At 39.5% G+C, this 18,129-nt stretch overlaps 2 protein-coding genes across 4 annotated transcripts; one reads left to right on the forward strand and one right to left on the reverse strand.

Moving 5' to 3' along the window:
* Window positions 1-527: 527 nt before the first annotated feature.
* On the forward strand, window positions 528-10,700 carry LOC145432648 (uncharacterized). The gene is made up of 4 exons (XM_080309493.1): window positions 528-1,230; window positions 1,563-1,629; window positions 8,356-8,483; window positions 10,450-10,700. The coding sequence occupies exons 1-4, from the start codon at window positions 567-569 to the stop codon at window positions 10,698-10,700; spliced, it is 1,110 nt and encodes a 369-aa protein (XP_080165619.1). The 5' UTR covers window positions 528-566.
* LOC145432647 (uncharacterized) lies at window positions 2,874-6,993 on the reverse strand. 3 transcript variants are annotated; one of them, XM_080309492.1, is made up of 4 exons: window positions 5,776-6,993; window positions 4,744-4,845; window positions 4,203-4,286; window positions 2,874-3,155 (listed from the first exon to the last, which is right to left on the reverse strand). In XM_080309492.1, the coding sequence occupies exons 1-3, from the start codon at window positions 5,786-5,788 to the stop codon at window positions 4,207-4,209; spliced, it is 195 nt and encodes a 64-aa protein (XP_080165618.1). In that variant the 5' UTR covers window positions 5,789-6,993; the 3' UTR covers window positions 2,874-3,155; window positions 4,203-4,206. The 3 variants fall into 3 exon arrangements, 2 of the variants coding, with proteins under 2 accessions (XP_080165618.1, XP_080165617.1); XM_080309491.1 differs by having other exon boundaries at window positions 4,744-6,993; XR_013912917.1 differs by lacking the exon at window positions 4,203-4,286 and having other exon boundaries at window positions 4,744-6,993.
* Window positions 10,701-18,129: the final 7,429 nt, after the last annotated feature.

An 18,129-nucleotide genomic window follows, 5' to 3' on the forward strand; every position in this document is an offset into this window, starting at 1 on the left:
TTCTGCACTTTGAATATTTGCACCGACTTGTAGTGTCATTGGTCATGTTGCAGTAGTCACAAAGATGCACTCTGTAATTTAAAAACGGACCATCTCCGATTAACTGTCAAAGTTATGCGTAACTCTGATAAAAATTCACATATCCCTGGTCATTCCACCAAATCTTATATGCCTTTCAATACAGAATTGAATTTCCAGGAACCCAATCATGTTATGTAAAGTAATTATGTACGATAAAATAAAAATGAAATACCCTTGAATGAAGCAACGTTTACAAATACAGATTTGAATTTTTATAAACACCAAATCATTTTCATGTACAGAAATAATGAATACTAAAAAGGGCACAGATTCGAAGAATGAAACATGATTATTAAGCCATCCTCACCCTAGTGTTTCTTCTTCAACTAGAAAGCGTTTACACTATCTGATACTGGCTGGTATAGTTATCACGCTTTATCCCGAGTGATCATATATAATGAACAATATCCTAATAATACAATGCACATGCGAACATTTGCTTCAGGTATTGTCTCTGCTTCAATCCAAGTCAGGTCAGGTTTAAAATGAAAAGCCGTGGATTGCGATTGGCTATTTCAACGTTGTTGATCCTAATCGGTTTCATGTTACTGAACTTTATGAAACCTAATACCATCGTCAAATTATGGCCATCGCAGTACCTACCAGAATCCAACATTGGTGTAATGAGTGAAGAGGAGCGGACCACGAAGAGTGATGAACCAATCGAGCTAATTGACGCTGATATTTTATCGGGCGATCCGAAACGTCAGAAAGTGCTGATCATCTTGACCCAAACTCGCTGCGGTAGCAGCTTCACGGGCGAGGTTTTTGCCGCTGCCAACAACAACATGTACATATACGAACCTTTGTATCCATTCGGATTGAAATGCGATTCCTTCGTGGAGGAAAAATTGAGACTATTACAGAAGATACTTAGCTGTGACTTCACTGATCTCGTTGAAACATACAGCCACGGATTTAAACAGTCGGGTTGGCCGGATGGCGCCTCATGCGGGCGAGATGGATTTTGCTTCGCCGGGGCGAGTGTTGGACTGAAAAAAAGCTACCAAAAGACATGCGAAACAATGAAACCGGATAAGAAAAATTGCAGATATCCTATGCGACATGACGTTCTTAAGAATGTCTGCGATAGTTCGAGTATGATCATCACCAAAATAACTAGGGTATGCACAGTAGAAGATTTGGAAGGTTGTTGTTGTTGTTTATTAACTCATATATAATTGGCGCTTGCAACTCGTGGTTATTTGCGCCCACACAGTAAATTTCATAAACGCACAATGTCATGTCTTCATGGACTTGAGTCCTTTTTCTGCTCATTTGCTGCCTCCTTTCGCGAGTTCGGCTCTCTCTTTGTCTGGGCTTTTTCAACGCGCTGTATTACAGCGGGATCGGCGATGAGGAGCCCAGATAAACCTCCGACACTTAGAAACATGGCAGAGCCGAGACTCGAACCATCAACCATCGATGTCGTGACTACAGTGTTTAACCAACTGCGCCACTCGCTTCCCCAGATTTGGAAGGTATTTACCAGCATCTGAAGCACATGAATAAGGACACTTACGTCCTTCATCTAGTTAGGGATCTCAGGTGCGTACAAACCAGATTTCTGTACTGTTCAACAGAATGAGTCCAACAGAAGTCGCTACCAATTGCTATCGAATAAAATCCCTCTCTCCCCGAAAAGCGACGAGCTTGAGTGGTACCTAACGATGACGATTGAATCATTTACTCATCGTCATAGGACGGGTGGCAAACCTGCGAGTACAGAAGGAAATTTTTGCGGCCGCAGATTGTAATTCAATTAGTATGTGTTGGCGGCCGTCGTCATGCTAATTGAATTTACGATTTGACTCCCAAAATTTTGAAAGATCTTTTTTTAATCTTGCAATTTTCTAAGCACTGGATACGATTTATGGCGTCTTCATGCTTCGATTTTAATTTGGTAGCGTCCTTCGCAATCTGGGCGCACAGTACATATGCAAACAGCAGAGGAAAATGTTGCGCCCTATAGTGAATAATGACAATTGGGTCAGCCGAAAATGCATCAGAATTTATAACTTGCACTGAATTTTTGAAAACACTCTCTCCGCCAACTCGATAACTGATGAATCTGATCACACGTGCTGAGAAAAGATAAATATTTTATAGTAATGTGTGATACTAATAAGAATAATGACGAAATTCAGTCGTGAATCTAAAAAATGTCATAAATGATCCGTGACAAATCCCAGCAGCTATTCACGATTTTGGTGCACATAGTGAGCCGATATAAAAAAAAAACGGATTAGTCCGGAGTTCACGGGAAATGGACACAGACAGTTCAGCTTAACATGGGTATTTGGCGTCCGGTTAGTTCAATACGACTACGCCCTGAGGGGTAGAGATAGCATATTGCTATATTCCACAGCTGCAACATCAATGGGTTGCGGGTTCGAGTCCGACCGAGGTCGACTCCAGAATTCCTACCTAAGTGTTGAAGGTTTATCTTGGCTCCTTCTCGCCATATCACCCGCGTAAGCGGTGTCTTATAAAAGCCTAGAAGTGGGCCGTGCTACAAGTCAGCATACACTGTAAAAACTGTGGCCACCTTACAGAGGTGTTTCAAAAATCACCCAAAGGAGGTGGTATTTTCTCCACTCGTAAAGGGTGGTGGGCTCCCCCACCTATTTTAGGTGGAAAATTTTCCTCCCCTATGCTATCGGTAAACCACCTCATCAGCCTATCCAGATACCACCTCATCATATCCGGATATCTTCGTCAAACGACTTCGATGCGCACAACATCTAAATTAAATCTTCATAATCCACGTTGACATAAATCACAACATCGCCTTTATTCCAAAACTTTATTTTCAAATTAGTCCCAGATTTTACCAAGTTTGGTGCGAACAGCAGAACTCATCTCTTTCAACAGTGTGCTAGAACTGACATGAAAGTGAGGGAATTTCTGATGTTTGTCGAAAACTGTATGTCGAATATCCAGTAGACTGAAAGCATCACTGCAAATTCCTCATGGAAGCTGTTGATATCTCGGACTGTCTCCCCATCAAAGTAGATGGCCCACTTCTTCTTTTCCACAGCAGAACAAATTGTAAGGTAGGCTGATCTGGGCATCTGAAGAAAGGTTTGGTATTGTGAAACAGGTCAAACATACATATTGGCAGTGTATTATAACTATTCAAAAATACATGCTCACTTGAGTAGTATCAAAAGACTGTCAAACTACTTCTACTTGTAGCTGGTTTACAACATAACTCGTACCGAGTAAAATTATGTCTTCCTACTTCTACTTCAGTATAGCCTTGTTAACTGCGTTTAACGCCTCTGGCTCGGGTATATGAACATTAGATGGACTTGACAACCAGGTGTTAGTCAGCAGCTCACGCTGACACCAACTTTTTATCGTCACCATGCCGACCTCTTTTTGACCGTCCAGTCCTGCGGGCTGGACACCCTCAAAAGTTTTTAAATTTGTAACTCTGTTTTACTGCAACTGTCATGTTATTACTCATATTGAGTAAGTTGCGAATATGCATCTATCGAGTTGAAAAGTGGCCACCTTCGAAATACAGCTAAAATTATGCGTTTAGTTCTACTTTTTGAAAAAGCTGTACTACTCAAGATGTCCACTTGAAGTATATAACACTAACATAGCTTGCAGATCACCACTTATATACTTGTAATCGCCTAAATATACGGCGTAATGATCTGAATCTGGGCCTAAAAATTAGGTTATCATTCATGTTGCCAATTGAGTGTGTGGACACCCAGAAATTGCTTTGCCAAACGCCATTTGTACACCACTGCTTCACTGCGACTGCGATGAAAAGGGTGCACGGGCTTGTCAACAGCAGGGCGTTTGAGAAGGAGTAAATATTCAAATGCCCTTATCTGATCTTATTTCATCGGTTGCAGCTATAAAAAATATGACTGCTCTGCTGTCGAATTCCCAGCCAAATGATTAGTTATGAAAGGCTGCCAGACTAAAAACGATTTAATAGCAATGGGATGTATACCGTTGAAAAAATGTGTTTAAACTACAATTACATAGTTGCTATAAAATGCAAAGTTCGACTAGGACTGTCGAATCGTTCTGACAGTCCCGAATTATGTATACTTCAAATCAAACAACTGCTTGATAATATCGATAAATATTCGTACCTGATCAGACAGGAAGAAGTTTATTTTTGAGGAAAATGGCAGGTAGACTAACCAATGTAACCATCCAGTCCAGATCGTCAGATTCTGTAATACAAAATACAACTAACTTACAGAGCATAAGTGTGTTGTTTGCTATGGAGGCATTGGTGTAGATCAGGGTTGACCAACCTTTTTGCTATTCACGGCCTGATTTCCTAATATTAAAACAGCATGCGGCCGCATTCCAGCGCACAGTCGTAATGCACCAACTTGAAGCCAAATATCCGCATTAAATTGTCGATTATGTCCATTTATTTTATACTCCGAGCTCACCTATTTATTCATATCGGCTTCTAAGGCTACAGGTTGATCCCCCTGGCATAGATCAAAAACGGCACAAAAACTCATGGCAAGTCCGGATGTTGATTGCTGTACAATTGAACATGACTAATGAGCACATATGGCAAATAATGGATCACAATTAATTACTTGATTGCATAATTGACGAGATCGTAAGTTCTGTTAAAACCAACAGCTCAGTTCAAAATTTAGTATAACTCACCAGAACTGTCGTTTCTGTCATGAGTACCTGGCGTCGAATTGAGGGCGATTTCCGACAGCACATCCAATGGATCACTCATTTTCTCGGCAATGCAATATTTACCTGGGTAAAGAGATGTGTACTTATGGGAGCAAGGAATACTGACGGAACCAAAATTGGCTTTGCAGCATTGCTTTTCAAACTGTGAGATGGCATGCACTTGTGTGGATATACAATATGCAATATGCATATACTTTACTTTTGCGGGCGTGGAATAATTCAAATTAACTTGATAGGACATTCAGTACAGTGACACCGAAACTTACTCTTCATGAAGCATTTTTGAAAGCTGTTGGACGTGCGACACACAACCAATCGTAGTTCTTAAACACAACAATGTTGTCTCGCACCAGCAAGAGTCAATATACTATCAATATTACGCAAACGCAATCAAAAGCAGGTATATGGTAGGCTTAACATATTTTGGAAATCTAAAAAGAGGACACTTTTTCAGAAATTTAAAACTTGCAAAACCGGAGTAGAATTCTCAAAATACCGTTTTTCTCTCCACATTTCCAGGTGGATGACTAAAAAAAAAATCACCTTTTCGCTCAGAGCTCAAATCACCGTTTTTCACTCCGAAATACCCCCCGGAGCTTCACTTCTGTGCTAATTTGCGGCATATCACTCGCAATTTGCTCTAAATCTGACCTAAATTTTCAAAAAAGAGGACAAAATCTCAAAAAAGAGGACAAAAGGGCGTCCTCCGAGGACACTTTCAAAAAAGTCAAAAAAGAGGACAAATCCTCTCAAAAGAGGACGTATGGTAAGCCTAGTATATGAGCAGACCAGGGGTGGCATTACAAAACAAGAAGCGTACTGCAGAATTCGGTCCTACAAAACTGTATACCGACGGGCCACGGCTACCAGTGGATTATACGCTGGATAAATTCGACAATAGAAATGTAACGACTATCGCACTAGAATTGGACTACTAAAAAATGTTCAGCTAGCAGCAAGTAAATGATGTGAATTCAGTGTGTGCTTACTTACAATTACTTGACATATTGCAATGTCCTCTTTGAAGACGTCATCATCTCCGACATCCGCATACTCCAGATCTAGATACTGGCCTAATCTTCTGTCATAACACTGGATTTTGAAGTCACGATCATGGAGTTCACCTTTGTGTATTTCCGAAACCTCTCTTCTTATCTCAGAAGCGTCGTCGACAGTAATCAGCGGACAATAATTTGATAGCTTAACTAACAATTTCATGGCTACCTAAACAGACAGATTGATTAGCAAATGCTCATGAATAGCTGGTATCTGGCCTGCACCGTCATGTGATGAGAATCTAAATGGCATCTGTAGCTGTTGCATGCCGTGGCAATGTGATTGCACGATCCAATTTCACAGCCGAAGACTTGACAGGCTGGGCAAGTATGTCCAACACGATAACGCATTTCTAATACAAGCATCACAACGCCAATCCATAATCCAAAGCCAACTATCTCCCTCTCGTATACTCCATGGACTCACAAAAACTCGCTTCTCTTACTACAAAATTTGTCGAAGACAACTGTGTTGTCGGCGCCATCTTTTTACCACCCGAACTTTTTAGTGATACAACAACCAATCAGAAGCAGGCATCAGTCTGACGATTTCATTCACCGTCTGTATCATTCTGACGTCACAGTAAAAATCACAGACCTAGTAACTCGCACCGTAACAATGGCAACAACAAACTTCTAACTATATACGGTAACGGCATATAACTAACATACGTAGTAACCTATATAGTAACGGACGAACTACTAGTACAGCGGACGACCAACGGACGATTGAATAATTGTTGATTCCAACACTTTCAAACTGAACATTGAACAAATATCTGCTCCCCGCAATGAAGATAGAGATTTTCATTCAATGATTATGTGCACGGTTGCGCGGTTGGCTTATAACTATTATCTCGCTGTCTCTGTGCACCGATATGAGGGTCACATATTACATACCAATGTCCTTCCGGCCTTCATATGTGTGTTTAACCAGCCACCTTGGGCGCACGCATTAAATTTCGCGACAACAACCCCGTATGCGCACCTCACGCGTATAGGCGGATTCATCATCCACTGTCAAACAGGGGTGGAAAGGAGGATATCACCTTTCAGGAGGTGTATTATAGTCACCCTCCCTTGATCATGAGTGGAAACAATATTTCCTCCCTAATTCCACCCTAAAATCCACCTTTATTTTTTACAGTGTAGTTACGGAATAAAAACAACAGGGAGATTGACCTGGTGCGAAATGACCATAGGAGTCGACAAACATCATGATTGCCACAAACAAACGCACAAACTACGCCCTAGAATGCAGCCCTAGGCTGCATCGATAACCGAAACGAGGCTGGGAATAGCAAAAAGGTCGGCCACCCCTATCATATGGGACATCTTTATCTCGCGATTAGCTTACCCGAGCGTGAATGCGAAAAATTAATATAATTGCTAATATAAATAACTTTGCACAGCAGAAACAAGAACTTTTGATCGATTGAATTTCACGCGGTTTAATTCATCTACAAACTGGAAGGGGTAGGCATCACAGTGATATGTAAATAGGAATCGGAATGTTTCATTGTCCATGTTGAATAATTTTCAGAATTGTGTCATGTCTACAAATTAGCATTGCAAACTTGGTAAGACCAATTGATACCTAACGATCTAAATAACAGTAATTTGCTCGTAACTTTTTTATGTTCGTTTTTAGGAGTAAGTACCCTGGAAGTGAGATAAAAAAACATGTTTCTTCTGCTTTTAAGCCCAAAACTAGATATGGCGAAATCAGCCATTTCCGGCTCGTTCAGTGAAATTTCACTAGAGGGTAAGGAACCCAAAATTATGATGAAATTTATTTTTTGCTTTTTGACACCACATATCAAGACCCCTTTTTGGCTTTCAATTCTTTTATTTTTCACTCCACCCTACCGTCCATATATTGACAATAATGGAGGTAATTATTTTGTGCATATCCAAGAATTGGGAGGAAGTTATGACCCTAAATGACGTAAGGACATGTACAAGCGGATGGAAGTGATTTCGCTACTCTTCAATTCGAGAAGTTGAAGTTTATTATTTCGAAGGAGTGTGTTGATTGTAGGGTTACCATACGTCGTCCTTTAGGAGGATTTGTACTCCTTTTTTAGGGTTTTTAAAAATACCCTCCAAGGACGCCTTAATATACCCCTTTTTTAGATTTTGTCCTCTTTTTTAGGAATTTTTGTTAAATGTATGGCAAATTCGTCTGCGATACAGTAAATCAGCATTGAAGTAACGCTCCAGCGGCTATTTCGGGAGCCGAGCCTGAAAGTTGACCCGTTCTTTTAGGCAACCAACCACGAAGTGGGAAAAATTAACTATTTTTTCTCCGATATTTCAAGTTTGAAAATTTCGAAAAAGTGTTCTTCTTTCGCGATTCCAAAATATGGTAACCATAGTTAATGGCGCAGAATGAGCCCGTGCCTCACGCTCTAATGATTTCGTATTGTGTAATCTCGTGTCGTATCTGCCCAAACATCATAGCACGTTTCCTTGTTTAGCTCAAGATACCACCGGACCATATCGTTTTATATTACAGGTCGATTACGTCATCTCGTCTCAAGCTTGCCGGTAAATCGGCAATACAGCAAATCAAAGGGGAGATCAGCGAAAGCTTCTGCCCTCGTCAAAAGGCCAATATCGAATATCTACGGAATGTTTCCGAAGGTAGGTGAGAGTACGCTACATGAGTATCGATTCAAGTTAAAATGTTTAAAATATCATCGAACCAATTGCATGGGCCGCACTTTGAAGGTCATTGACTAGATTTACAATCAATCAATATATCAATTTAAATCGGCTTTGTCGGAGCATCCATCGTGATGTTGTTAGTAAAAATCCATTTACTCTATAATTTGTAATGTAAATTGTAGTCAACGTGTTTTCATAGAGTTCGTTAAAATAATGTTGAACTTGTGGTTGCCGGCGAAACGAATCTTAAATCCCTGTAGATGTAAACTGATAAGAGGCGGAGCGCCGAGTGTACTTTCATTGCGACCACTACTAAAATATAATTTAAATAATAAAAACTCGGTGATAACTAGGGTTAGTTTTTGCAACTTTAGCAACTTCTTTACAGCTTCCGACAGCTTCGTAGATGCTCAGAATCTATGTACCATGACGTTCTACCCTGTTTGGAGGGATTTTATAGTGCAACTTTTTGCAGCTTTTCTCCATATTTCATGACAATTTTTTAAATCAAATACTGCGTAAAATGTAAAGGAACGGTTTAAAACGTGCTATAAACTATTTCTAGTATTGTTCTATTCTCTTTGACATGCTTAACAAAGAGCTATATGATGGGTTAACTGCATCTCACTGTTATCTGTGACACAGTGGTTGCAAGCAAGAAGTTAAACCACCCCGTCAATCACGACTGTTTCCAAACAATATGTAAATAGATCGCTTTACTAATTCCGTCGTTTAGATTTGAGATAGTTTCCCATTTCACGAAAGCCCAGGCGAGACCGCCGAAAAATATATTTTTACTATATCACGGTTTTCAGGCTATATATTTTGCTAAAGTCATCCAGAGTGAGTTTTTCTAAGATGCCTTGGGTCCCGTTTGCATACCTACGGGGTTTGGGGTGTGTTATTCGATTTGTTTTGGGGCAGGGGCGGCCCAGATCCGGCCCGCGACGGGATTTCTAGCGGCCCGCAGACACCTTCCGAACTTACATCATAATGTGGCCCGCGGATCTACATACGCATTAGCAAGCAAACATTTTCGACCATGAACAATAACAAGACAATGCTGGATTCCAATCCAACTGATGTTCACGAGCAGTCTTTACGAAGGGTTTTCACGTGCACCATGCAGTTAGCGTTCAAGGAACTTTTTGAAACCTTTGATTGACCACAGATGTCTAGCCTAAATTAAGTTAATAAATTTATTGGACACTGTTTTTGCTCTCTATGCTTTAAACTTAAAGTTGACAATGTACACGAATGTATGATGCCTGTTATAGTTGGATAAAGCCGCGATTAATGTATCGATTCAGGAATCCGGCCATATCCGCCCCTCCGACTGCAGATGTAGCCCGCCCCTGTTTTCGGGGGTTGGGTATCGCTATGCTGTTTGGTTTTTTGTGAGGGGGTGTGGGTGATTCCCGCAGTGCATAATTTCCTTGCTGTGTCGGGAAAATGTAATTTCTGACGGTTTCGTGAGACCGTTAAATGACCAAATAACCAATTTGACATCTCCACAGGAACTAGGTTATACAGCAGAACTTTTGGAGTATCTCATACCCTAATAATTCCACAAAAATTTTAAATGCTACTTTCTCGCTATTTGAGTGCAACAAAAACTCGCCCCAGTGATAACGCATAATCCATCGTTTTCCGATTGAAATTCTACATAGTTATCTACTGATTAAGCGAATAACTGCTATTAATCTCCGATACTATTAATCCCAAAAGGCGGTTACTTGTACGTACCAACTTATCAGACAAGATACATTTTTCGTTCAACCATTCCCTCTACATTCGGTCATATTGGGATTTGGTATGTCAGTGTCCCAGTGGTATGTCAGTTTCATTGGCTCGATTCAAAACAATTTTCTGACCTCGCGTTTAAAATAATTTGCTCTGTGGTTTGTTCTTGACATCAGTAAACCGAATATTGTCTTGTAAGGCGAAGATATCATACCTTCAAATAGCTTCCTGACTACGAAGCCACCAGCATCTAAAAATCAGTTAATACAAGTAAGCATGTGGTATCAGAAAGAACAGACAAGACTGACAAGTGTCATGAAGCACCAAGTGCACCATCCGCTAGCCCGGTCACCCAAGCAGCCTAGTAATATAGGGTTATCATACGTCCTCGTTCTGGAGGCTTTGCCCTCCTTTTTCACGTTCATAAAAATGTCCTCCGAGGACGCCTAAATGTCCACCTTTTTGAGATGCTATCCTCTTTTTGGAGGATTTTTATTAATTGCAGGGCAAATTCGATTGAGATACAGGAAATCAGCACTCCGGTGGTTATTTTGGGATCTGAGCCGGAAAGATGACTCTTGTTTCCTTTTTTTTCAGTTAACCACCTAAAATAAAATCTGTATTTTGGGCACTGAGCGAGAAAGTTGACCTTTTCTTTTAGTCCAAGTTGACCTTTCATTTTCAAGATTTCCCTTCGGGATTCTAAGTTTGAAAACTTTAAAAAAGTGCCCTCCTTTCCCTAATCCAGAATATAGTAACCCTAAGTAATATCCAAGATGAAATTCGAGCACTTTGATCAGAGTATGATGAATACTGACTCGGTACTTATGAATAAAATACGGAAATGGAAAAAATGGTCTGTTAGTAGTATTCATGGAGTTTGTCGACTGAAATGTCATTTACCCGAGAACGGCACACTTCTAGGCTTTTGTAACACATCTCTTACTCGGAAGAGGTGGCGAGGAGGCGTTATTTAAGCCAAACATATCCAGCAGTGGATGAAAGCATGTCCAAGTTATGGTCAGAATAATATCATTAACAAGCCAACAGTTACAATTCCTCCGCGGAAGAGGATGAGGTGTCACAGGTCATTATATAAGTCGACTAATATCCCAATGTAGAAGAGAACGCGGCGAATGAAGTATTTTAACCACGAAACCAGAGTCAACCGGTTGTGGTATACACAGTCGTAGATATTCATGGTAACTAATACTCAGGGATGTATAGAACTCCGAGATGGCTGACTTCATTTTGGCCTTTACCTTAGTAGGTCCAGAAAGTTACCTGCAATCTGCCTCGAAATATCCACTTTTCTGCAAGCTAGCGATACAGCTGTTTCTAGAATAACGATCCTCATCCTTTTGCGGAATAGTTAGTGAGTAAGCTAGACATTCTTCCCTTATTACAACATTACTGCTGTATAATGAACCTAGTAAAGTATGACACTGCTGTATAGCCAACCAAGTAAACTATGACAACTCTGAATTTCAGTAAATCATGAATGTGTTTAATTTCTACACATCATATAATCTGCATCAGGCCATAAATAACAGAGTGAATAACGAATAATATCAGCGTCTTCTACCTATTTACAAGCCATTGTCGAAAACCTTGCAGCTGGGAAGGGGGGGGGGGTTAATAGGATTGATTAAATCAACCGTTTCAATTCGCGTTAATCGACAATTACCATGGAGTATAGGGTTGCATTCAAAACAAACATATTTAAAACCAGGCCCTTGTATAAAACATACTTTTTTTAAGCAATGATGTCAAGAATATTCAATAGTGACGTCATATTGGATTGACATTGACAATTGCAAATATAGTGTAAATATAGCTCCTTTGACGAAATATCTGTGCTATTGCTGTTGAACCGACTATTTTGAGGGTTCCAGCCATCCCATATCGATATTAGTCGGCTATATCGGGTGGTAATCGTCCGTAGGCTCATACCACACGTATTTTAGAAAGTATTTACACAATTTTGGCATAATTTTACAACGTTGAAAGAATTCTTTTCAAAAGGCCTTTGTTTAAAACACTCTTTAAAGCATGTTTTTAACATAGTGTTTCAAACACCGTTTGTTTTAAATGCACCCCTACCATGGAGCATTTCCAATAACGAAAAGATAGCACGGCCTATAAGGACTCGAAATTGTGATAGCTCAGCATTGTCAGCTTCTATGTCACTCAATGAAAGTTGATCAAGAAATCAACACACCATTGATACTTCTCTCCAGGTTCAAATGTAGCCTCGAGGGGGTAAGAAGTTTGGTACATATCATTATCAATTTAAGAAGCATTCGGTAGACCCAGTTGTTGAATTCAGCTGATATTTTGTTCACCGAGAAATAGTTTCATGACCGCAGTGAAGAAATTACCACCATGGCTTAACGGTACCTCACGAATGGGCCTCCTGAAGCATTTCATGCCATTTATCAGTTAAGAAATATTCAGTATCATTGTCTTGCAGATTTTCCGATAGCGCTATAGATGATTCCATGTCAAAAAATCATCTCGGTGAGGAGGCACGAGATCCAAATATTCAGATTGTGGCCATCTTTGCCAAGATTTCAATGGAATGTGCCCAGCATAATATATCAGGATATCCACTGTTGACGTGAGTAGTAGTTATGATCGCTCGCATGCGGCTATTGGCTCTTATGGGCGGGGTGGTGACTCGCCTGAAAACCGGGGGTGGTGACTCGCCTTTTTAGACCCCCCCTCTAGGCGGTGAGTCGCCATGTGTTCTTATGGGTGCGGTCATGATTCGCCCTTTCAGGTATAGGCTGCGTCGGTGACTCGCCGCGAAAACTCGTGTCGGTGACTCGCCTTTTTTACTGTAGGCGGTGGCGGTGATTCGCCTGTCATGTATTCTTACGCGATCTGTGGTGACTCGCCATGTGTTCTTATGGGTGCGGCCGTGAATCGCCCTTTCGGGTATAGGCATCTCTCGCCCGGTGTTGAATATGTATCAAGTAAATAGTCATGTGATTGGTCCTTGGTTTATGTGTATATTTCAAATTACGGCGAGTACGACAATGATATATCGTTATTCTTATGGACGCGGCGGCGATTTGTACTTTCGGGTATAGACCGCGGGTGGAATGTCGTACTTTCAACAAAAAAGGCGTGAAAATAGTTTGCAAAATCTAGGAATTATTCGCATGGTAATGTTTGGGTAATTAGTTTACCACAGAGCCAGCGTAGACGGCGATTCGAATATCAGCAATAACCACGCTCACAAACTAACACTCCAAATAGGTGTGAAATAGTTTGCAAACCCTGCGATCGCTGACAAGATAATGTCTCGGACATAGCCATCTTTCGCGACTTGGTGTTACATTCATGTCGATCGCTGACGCGGTGAAATTTGACTAAGCAGTTTGTCACAGAACTTGATTTCACTCGTAAGATTTAATAAGTAACGAATAACAGACCGCCAGTGTCGGTAACTTGAATAGCGACAAATTGTCACTTATTTCTACTCTAACCCTAATCCTTTGTGAAGTGTACGCTTATTCAAAAAGGTGCGAAATAATTCTAAAATCCTACGATCGCGCACAAGATAACGCCTATAAGACATAACCATCTCCCGTGACTTGTGGTTACATACATCCCAATCGCTACAATGTAATATGTTGGTAGTTTGGTACAGAACTGGATTTCACGAGTCTGATATAATAAGAATATTACCTATTAAGTAATAAGCACCGAATAACAGAACCGGCGCAGACGGTGACTTGAATATCCAAGATTTGATACTTTCCGCGATCGCTATATGTTTCACGTTGACTTTGGTTGCGTGATGCGAATCATGAGAATATTCAATCAATGTGTCAATTTGTCAACTTTAAATGAAACTCACTACATAAATCAAGTTGATTCGTATTTGAATGTGTTGATCCGGTACAACTCTAATCCTTTGAGAAATCCATTTAACGCGATCTGTTGAATCGAACGTACCCTGAATATTACTGACTCCAACTTCAGTCGCATCGGATTATTCGCACATTCCGCGCCGCTGCCTATAGAATCAATACCAACTAACTAAACAAGAATCAAGAATCACAAGTATGCACATACAATAATTGTATTTATTACTGAGAAATCAAACGTTTAACAAAAACACGCAACTTATCATTTGGCAACTCTAGCATTACCAAAAAATCAGGTAGGCCTATTGTTGATTGAAAATCCTTGAGTCCTTATTATCAAAAATGTTATAGTGCGGCGTCGGAATCCATTCGCGGGATGTACTAAAGGTAAATTCAGACAATCCAAAATGAAATATCTCGACTTTGACATAATCTGAATTGAAATAGATTGACAAACATAACTACCAACTTTCACCCAGTCACATTTCGAAATTATACGCATATTGATTTGAAACAAGTAATGAAACATTACAACTCTATTCGCGACCTGTCTTTCCGTTTGGCAAAGATAGTTTCAGAAATACTATCACTATGACATCTCAACATTTTAACATCTTGCCATACACAAAAGAGTAAAATACAAAAACCTTGTCAAGTCAGTCCGTTTGTAACTTACCCAACCAACTCAACAGTATCCTTACGAAAAGTAGACAAGACTACGCGAGTAATCACTACAATCCAAAATCCGTAGCAAGTTCGGTTGTATCGATAGTCCGCCAACTCGTATTTTTCATTCAACTGTAAAAGTCGTTACTATTTTGTAAGACAAAAGTAATTACTACCCGCTGCAGGTGACTTGAGATTAACATAATATGTTTGAGTATACGAGATTTGAAAGTCTGATCAACGTATAGTTGCGACTTCATTTCTTACAATCGAACGCTGGTGTTATATCGAAAGTTACCATTCTCTAAACATAAGGATTGATACATTGATGTACCATATGTAATAGTTGGTCATGACTTGATTATTAAATTATTCGTGTTAATTAGACCCAGCGTTGTGGTAAAGGTTATTATGACAACAACAATCTTTTCAGTACCGTTGTTATTAACATATCGAGTTGTAAAACTATGCGTGTCTGAAATGTTCATGATTGAAAAAATTATTCCACCTTGGTACATATCACTCTGCGTATCGCGGATATCAGAAAATATTTTACAAATGTAATTGTTTCCAGTAACCAAACTAAAGATGAAACAACAATTTCGTTTGCTGATTAACAACCGATGCAATACTTTATTGTCGGAATCTGCGACATCGAAATGAAACATACGCACATTACGCAGTACGAAAATATCACTTTGGGCTCCGAGGCGGTGTCATTTAATCTGTGTTAAACTCTGTTCACACTCTCTGTCGAAAATGCGTGAAATGTAAAAACATTACGAGGTCACACTCTAAGACTTTGATCATCAAAAAAGTAAATAGAGGTATCTTTACTGGATCGATTCTATTCAACTGGTCTTGGTTAATACAAAACCCATAACAATAATATCGAAGTATGTGCTACACTGAAATCTACAAAAATGTGTTTGTATTGCTGTTCATAGTAGCGATATCGATTTGAACCTCCAGAATAATTGTCATCATGTAACCAAACTAAGGAAAGTTGTTGTCAATTTGTATGATGTTCACTGAATGCGTACTATAGAACTAATTGTGTAACGCACACGATCAGAGAAATTGGAAATTTTCCCATTGTCATTCGTCACAATACTCGGTCACTAAAATACGTTACTTGGATGTGATTGAATCGCTGGTAGTTAACTCGATAAATCAAACCCCTAAGAAATTTCACTCACTCATTAGATATTAAACAGTGTCGCCTAATCGGTGTGGGTCGCTTTTTATAAATACAAATCATATCTGGTCATCGCTGATAATTAACTCGGTAAATCAAAACCCTAAGACATTTCACTCACTCGCTGGATATTAAACAGTGTCACCTAATCGGTGTAGATCGTTTTTCTAAATGTAAATCATATAGGTCCAACAGAAAAAATGTTCACCCACTCGGAAATGAAACCAATGTGTTGGTCTCCATTCGATATTTTGTTTGGGTCAAATACTTTGCAATGAACACATTTGAGTGGTTGAGCTTTACATCATCAAGCTATCGTTTGTAAATCAAGATTTCGGTAAACTTGTAAATGTATCGTTTAACTAACCGACATTTAGTGATTGGTGAACATACCAAACGATACACATCAACCTCGAAATACTCCGTTGATCGTAATTTCCATCATCGTAATAATCGAAGTACATTTGTGTCGAATTCGTAACAACCGACTTTTCTCTGGCATGATAAATTTTTGACTGACAAGTTATACTTAGAAGGTTGGTACATATCGCAAAAAATAATATACCATTCATATTGATACTGTTACTCCGTTGATCGATATTTTCAAACGAACCGATTTTCAAACGAGTAAAATTTATTACTTGAGTTGTTCCGCTTACTATATTTAAATGTTAACTCATCCATCTTTCAAAACCACAACGAACAACGATAAAAAGTATGCAATCAAACACAACATGTTTTACTTTTGTAGGACACTAATTATTATCTCATTTCACACTAAGTGTATAAGAAAGATATTCATGACACACGAAAATATTCGATATTCCCATGCTACGAACCTGTACAATGATTGGTGGGGCTTTCAAACTGTTTCGATGTCACAAGAACTTTATTGTCTGAATGGTTGTTCATGTATCTTAATAATCAAATAGTTCAACACAGAACTAGTACGAACAGAAACATCAGAGTTGTTTACACAAAAGTTTGTATGCGTGCAGTATGCGAATACCATGTGTAAGTCGAGCACAGTTGCAATATCCATCCAAGTTTAGTTAACACAAATTCATTACAACGGTGTGCTTGATGACATTCGATCTGCATCAAAATTACCGGCTATGATAATGTCTGTGGATCGAAGGCTTACTCCCCGATGTTTGTATACCAACACATTGCATGCAATATCACACCCCTCTCTATTTACGCCATAAATCACGGCGTATGTGTGGATGGTATTTTTTTCGTGGAAACACGGGGTGTAACATGTTTACTTGAATATTGGTCGTTGGGTCATGAGTGGGATCCGATCACACACTTTCTTATGGTCATCCGGTTTCAGCTGACTGGAGCGACATGTATTGACCAATAAAGACACAATATTGTAAACATACGCGAGAAAACTCAACCCCGATTTGTTAGTGCGATGGGAAACATAAATTCAGCCGTTTTTCGAACACGGTTATCCACGTACCAACCATCGTCGAGGAGGTGCTTTATTCAGACATTTTGACTCTGGAAAATCCAAAGCACGAACCCGGACATCACAGACAAATCGCAACCTATTGTCCAATTTCCGAAAACATGCATTTCGATGTACAGCACATTGCAAGTGGGTAACCGATGATTTTGATGGGATGCACCAGCACAAGTGAATATGCGATTACACAAATGTATCGGAGTCGTTGTTGTTGTATATTTCGTCACTGCCCGTAGTAACAATATACAAAAATATCAAATTGTCGGGCGTGGTTGTCAGTTTTCAAAACGATAATGGTATTGTTACCCAGCGAAAAGATAGATTTCCAAGTGAAAACGGTATTGGTACTCAGGTAAATGATAGTTTTCAAAACGAAAAGGGTTTGTTACCCAGGGAGAAAATATATTTCCAAAAGAAAATGATTAGTTACTCTAGGTAAAAATATATTTCCAAGTGAAAATGGTTTGTTGCTCAGGGAAAAAATATATTTCCAAGTGAAAACGGTATTGGTACTCAGGTAAACGACGTATCACCAAGTGAAAATGGTTTGTTGCTCAGAGAAAAATATATTTCCAAGTGAAAAAGGTTTGTTACCCAGAGAAAAAATATATTTCCAAGTGAAATAGGTTTGTTGTTCAGGGAAAAAATATATTTCCAAGTGAA

The sequence above is a fragment of the Botryllus schlosseri genome, unplaced genomic scaffold (assembly GCF_051294905.1).
Source record: "Botryllus schlosseri isolate E-star unplaced genomic scaffold, Bs_hap1 Bs60a, whole genome shotgun sequence".
NCBI lineage: Eukaryota > Metazoa > Chordata > Ascidiacea > Stolidobranchia > Styelidae > Botryllus > Botryllus schlosseri.

Excerpts from the sequence above, each read along its gene's own strand:
- LOC145432648 (XM_080309493.1), top strand. The coding sequence starts at position 567 with ATGAAAAGCCGTGGATTGCGATTGGCTATTTCAACGTTGTTGATCCTA. Across the intron at positions 1,231-1,562 it reads CACAGTAGAAGATTTGGAAG|GTATTTACCAGCATCTGAAG; the intron begins GTTGTTGTTGTT and ends CAGATTTGGAAG. Across the intron at positions 8,484-10,449 it reads TCTACGGAATGTTTCCGAAG|GCGAAGATATCATACCTTCA; the intron begins GTAGGTGAGAGT and ends TTGTCTTGTAAG.
- LOC145432647 (XM_080309491.1), bottom strand. The coding sequence starts at position 4,806 with ATGTGCTGTCGGAAATCGCCCTCAATTCGACGCCAGGTACTCATGACA. Across the intron at positions 4,287-4,743 it reads TGACAGAAACGACAGTTCTG|AATCTGACGATCTGGACTGG; the intron begins GTGAGTTATACT and ends TTTGTATTACAG. Across the intron at positions 3,156-4,202 it reads ACTTCTTCCTGTCTGATCAG|ATGCCCAGATCAGCCTACCT; the intron begins GTACGAATATTT and ends ACCTTTCTTCAG.